The 5,118-nt window shown below is 43.2% G+C and overlaps 1 protein-coding gene across 1 annotated transcript in view; it reads left to right on the top strand.

Annotated features, from left to right (window-relative positions):
• Sec16b (SEC16 homolog B, endoplasmic reticulum export factor) overlaps positions 1-5,118 on the top strand; it is a 44,366-nt gene that overhangs the window by 10,328 nt on the left and 28,920 nt on the right. Inside the window, exons 9-11 of the mRNA XM_005363929.3 lie at positions 387-522; positions 984-1,214; positions 4,785-4,882. Of these exons, the coding sequence (XP_005363986.1) occupies positions 387-522; positions 984-1,214; positions 4,785-4,882 (465 nt within the window). The remainder of the gene's footprint in view (positions 1-386; positions 523-983; positions 1,215-4,784; positions 4,883-5,118) is intronic.

A 5,118-nucleotide genomic window follows, 5' to 3' on the forward strand; every position in this document is an offset into this window, starting at 1 on the left:
TGTTAGATGTTTGTGTTAGTTGAGAGGGGGTAGGGCAGACATGTTTGTGTTAGATGTTTGTGTTAGTTGAGAGGGGGTAGGGCAGACATGGTGACATGGTGACAGTCTTGTATGACTTTCAGCAGAGTCCTTATCTGCCATTCTGAGAAGTCACTTAAGGTCTCCGGGTTTCATTGTCCTCACCTGAAAGATAGAAAGATTCACAAAGAGAATCTCTGAAACTCCTTCCTGTTCTGTTGGGAAACAAAACAATGTTGTGGTCCCAGGCTTCCAGTCCTGGGCTGTCAGGCTTCCGCCACATAAACCAGTTCATTGTACAGGGAGCCTGAACCCCTGAACAGGGACAGTCAGTCTGCTTAGGCCTTGCTTCCTGAATCGCCTCACAGGGAGGACATACACAAGGTGGATATCATGACGTTTTGCCAGAAGAAAGCAGCTCAGTGTCTCAAATCTGAGACACCGGGGAGCAGGGACTCGGCTCTACTTTGGCACCTGCTGGTTCTCCTTTGTCGACAGAATGGGGTGAGTCGCTGCTTTGCTTGATATTGGGGACAGAGGAAAACCAGGCTGAAGTTCCAGTCTTCATGGGAGTTGGTGTATGTCACAATTATAAAAGGCAGTCTCTAAGCAGCACCATTGCTCAGAGGGGATGCCCCTGCCAGTTTGCCAATGCTGACTTTTCCTGGAGAGCATCTTCCCACTCTGGGGTTTGTTATACAGACCCTGGATTATTGCACCAACCATACAATACACCTGTGAGTGGTTCCAGGGAGGTTTGCTGCTACCCACAGGCAGAGAGTAACAGCCAGTAGTAGTGAAGCTGATGTCTGACATTCAGTCATTCACGAAAGGTCGATGGTATATTTGTATGACGGTCTCAGGAAGAAGGCAGAGACCCTGCTGCCTTCCTTCTTCAGCCCGGGGGAGGGGCAGCCTGGGGACGAATAGGATCACCCCACAGGATGACTCTCTTTACCTCCCAGTCCATGGTGGGGTCTGACATTGCTGAGCTGCTGATGCAAGACTGCCGGAAGCTGGAGAAGTACAAGAGGCAGCCCCCAGTGGCCAACCTCATCAGTCTGACAGACGAGGACTGGCCGGTGTTGACCTCTGGGACTCGCAACCTGCTTACGGGGGAGATTCCCCCCAGCGTGGAGACACCAGCGCAGATTGTGGAGAAGTTCACCAAGTTGCTCTACTATGGAAGGAAGAAGGTGAGAACACCTTTCTCCCAGACTTCCTTTGGACGAGTGACTACCACCCCTTACCCCGTCTCCCCCTCCTCCAATGATATGACTAGAATACACTTCTTTTAGAGCATGGGAGATATTCAGAAAGTTATGGTGAGAAAAATAAAAATACATAGGTGTTTGTCGTTCACACCTGCAGTGTTCATCTGTCCTACTGTTGATAGAAGGCAACATCTGTTCACATTCCATTCATTTACTCCTAGCATTTCCCCACTGAAAATCAGTTTAAGTCACATAGACAAGCCAGGCATGGTGGTGCACTCATCCGTCTGAGGTAGGCAAGACTGTGATAGGAGGCCAGCCTAAACTATAAAGGGAGACCCTGTCTCGAAACAGATAAACAACCCCAAAGGAACACGTAATTGTTTATTTCTTTTTACATGTAATGTTACATGGTAAAGTATCCTAATGACATTAAATATGTTTGAATAGTACAATTTTAGTATTTTTGTAGTGTTAATAATTAACACTCAGTGCCTTGTATGTTCTTGACAAGTACTTACAAACAAACAAACAAACAAACAAACAAACAAACAAACATTCTAGGGCTGGAGAGATGGCTCATGTTTACGGGTCCTCTAAAGGACCTGAATTCAGTTCCCAGTGCCCACGATGGGCAGCTCACAATTTATAGTTCCAGTTCCATGGGAACTCAACACCTCTATCCTAAGTGGGCACCTGAACTCGTGTGAATGTCCCCCTCCCATAAACATAATTCAAACATAGCAACTTAGTTTATGGGGAGATTACTTATGAATGATATCCCTGCCACTGGATCTCAGGCAGTCTCATCAACTCTGAATGCTTTCATATAATGGGTGGAGAGGGTTGCTTATTTAATTTTGAGTTGTGGTCATGTTTTATACAAGTCATGAAGTGAATCTGAAATTAGAGCTCTTATGATCCATTTACCTCCCAATAATTGGAGACCAAGCCTTCAGCCCATGGGCCTTTGGTGGGGTACGCTTCATATTCAAGCTAGGACATCACTGTCATTTTTGTCCACTATGAAAGAACATATGTAAGATCAATTTCTAGCAGCAGAGGTGTTGGGTCAAAGTGTACGTGGTTTATAATTTTGATAGCTATTGAAAAATTGCCTCTTAGGGTGCATCATTAGCTCCGTGAACAAAGGGTGAAACCATTGCTTTGTATCCTCACCAAAGCCTGCACACTTGTGGTCTGTGCCTGTCCTAAAGGTGGAAAAATACGATTCAGTGTATATATTTACACTTCTGTTATTATGAATGAAATTAGTTTTTCCCCTGTGATGAACTTGTCACAGGCTTCCCACCTTTTCCTGTAGAGCATCTTTTATCAGTGCGTGTTGAATTGTCTGTGCTCTTCAGATCTTTAAGATGTTCAGTTCTAAACTGAAAATCATTTTTTTTTGGATGTGTGTCATATTTAGTTAGTTTCCACCCATTTTCAAATTAATTAATAGAAACAAAGTTGAGTTAGTTTTGTGACTTCGGCATTTTAAAAGATTTATTTATTTTTATTGTATGTGTGAATGCCCGCATGTACATCTGTGCACCATGGGCATGCCTGGTGCCTAGGAAGGCCAGAAAGAGGTGTGGGATCCCTTGGAGCTGGAGTTATAGGTGGCTGTGTGCCATTACATGAGTGTTGGGATTTGAACTTGGGTCCTCTGCAAGAGCATCAAGTGCTCTTACCTGCTGTGCCATATCTCCGGCCCCTACTTTGAAATTTTAATATTTTATCTATTGAGTTTTTAAACATGATGTTTTCTTTTATGGGGACACTTAACATAATAACTTATAAAAACAAGTAGTATCAAATTACAGCCATTTTCTATACATCCATTATCTAGCAGGGAATTGTGCTTTTCTCAGTGATCCAGTTATTCTATTAAAACAAAGCAAAACAGAAAACCCATCTGCAGTACTATTTCTTGCCCAGTGAGGCATACAGAGATAAATCAGTTCTGAACTTTTCCTTCAAGAAAGATGAACAATATCTATAATAACAACAATAACAAAGCAGAGCTTAAAAATTAATTTTTACCCATCAGGCACTAACTCAATATCTTTTATGTGTGATCTGATTTATCTCCATAGAAACCTGTGTGGTAGGGTCTGGTTTTGTTTTGCTGATTTACAGGTTGGGCAGTTAGATTTAGAATTGGGACTTGAATCTGGGTAGCGTGAGCCTGAACATGGGCTTCTGGGTACCTCACCACACTGAGTGATAGATGGAACAGTGGGGGTGTCTACAGGATGATGAATGAGGAGTGGGTATCAAGATACCTTCATTCATATTTGACTCAGGTATCATTTCTGGAATTTAATATTCTTGACAGCCTTGATATAAGTTCTCAAGTTCTTTACTTATAAAATTTATTTTTGGAGTGGGCAGAATTTTGAGTCAGCTAATAATTCTCAACCAACTCATTGGTCACTTTTTTTAAAAAAAAAAACAAATTAAAAAGAATTATGAAATAGTTAAAGTATGCTTTAAAAAAAGGTTGTCCTAATGCCATTTTCTTCACTTGTTCTGGACCTGAGGTTGAATTCCTTAATTGTGATGATTAAATTTGCCCTCTCTATTCAATAAGATTACATGGAGATATGCTGGGATAATAAAGATACTTGTTACATGGAAGTAGCATTATCTCTACTGCCAGAAATCGTGCATTTTTTTCCTACCAAGGAAGTTATTAATACCAGCTCAAAACCTCAACTATAAACTGAATCAAAAAGGCACATATGTATGTGTGTTTTAAAGTTTGCAGCTTTTTCCCTCTTACTCAATGGCGTTACCAATGCATCCTGAGACAGCATCTGAGAGTTAGCACTCTCTGCATTGGGCTTATGGGCTAGCTCCCATGAGCTTAGGCACAGTAGCCAGTGGGTTAACCCTCCTCCACAATGTCAGACTCAGGATGCGGCGGTCCTCACCATTGTCAGCTTAGAATTTCTAAGGTTCTCCAGGAGTCCTTTTCCCTGCAGCGCCCTGGTCGGGTGAGGCATACTAGGAATGAGTGTGGATGACTTTATGGGCCCAGCCTAGAAGTGGCGCTGTTATTCTCGTGCCGTGGCTCAGGCTCAGCCTCACGCAGGAGGCAACGAGGTGAGGAATGTCCAGCTTTATGCCTAGGAAGGAAGACGTCCCCTCTGCTACAGCGTTTAAAAAGGACACTGTTCTTTAATAGGGCCACAACAATACATTTTTGTTACTCATATTTTGAGACTCAGTCTTTGGAATGAACTCTTTCCCTCGGTTTTGGCAGTTAGGGTTTTAGAAGTATTTTGTAGCTGATACTAAAAAGATGAGACTGCCTGGGACCATGTTTGAAAAGGAGCTAATGCCATGTCCTAATGGATGATGGCTGGAGGAGAGAGTAACACCACGCTGAGTGAAGCCCGCACTCCCGTTCTCCCTTCTTCATTTTCTACATTTCCCTGGGATTTCTATTGCTTGGAGTACAGAACTGCCTATGCATGGAAATTTGTTGTTTTTATTGGACGGAGATGAGCAAGGTACTATTGTTTGCCATTCTTTGCTTTTCAGGAGGCCTTGGAATGGGCTATGAAGAACCACTTGTGGGGCCATGCTCTGTTCCTAGCCAGTAAGATGGACCCAAGGACCTACAACTGGGTCATGAGTGGGTGAGTATCGCTTGCAAAGACCAGAAGTGCAGATCAGCCTCCTTTCCAAAGGTGGTGTGTGTGTGTGTGTGTGTGTGTGTGTGTGTGTGTGTGTGTGTGTAGGGGAGAAATAAAAAAATTCATTGAAAAGTTCCATACACAGCTGCCCAAGTTCTCTTTACTGAGATAGGTGTAGCATTTTTCATTTCCAGATTCCCCTCTCCTCTCCTCTCCTCTCCTCTCCTCTCCTCTCCTCT

The sequence above is a fragment of the Microtus ochrogaster genome, assembly GCF_000317375.1.
Source record: "Microtus ochrogaster isolate Prairie Vole_2 chromosome 6 unlocalized genomic scaffold, MicOch1.0 chr6_random_2, whole genome shotgun sequence".
NCBI lineage: Eukaryota > Metazoa > Chordata > Mammalia > Rodentia > Cricetidae > Microtus > Microtus ochrogaster.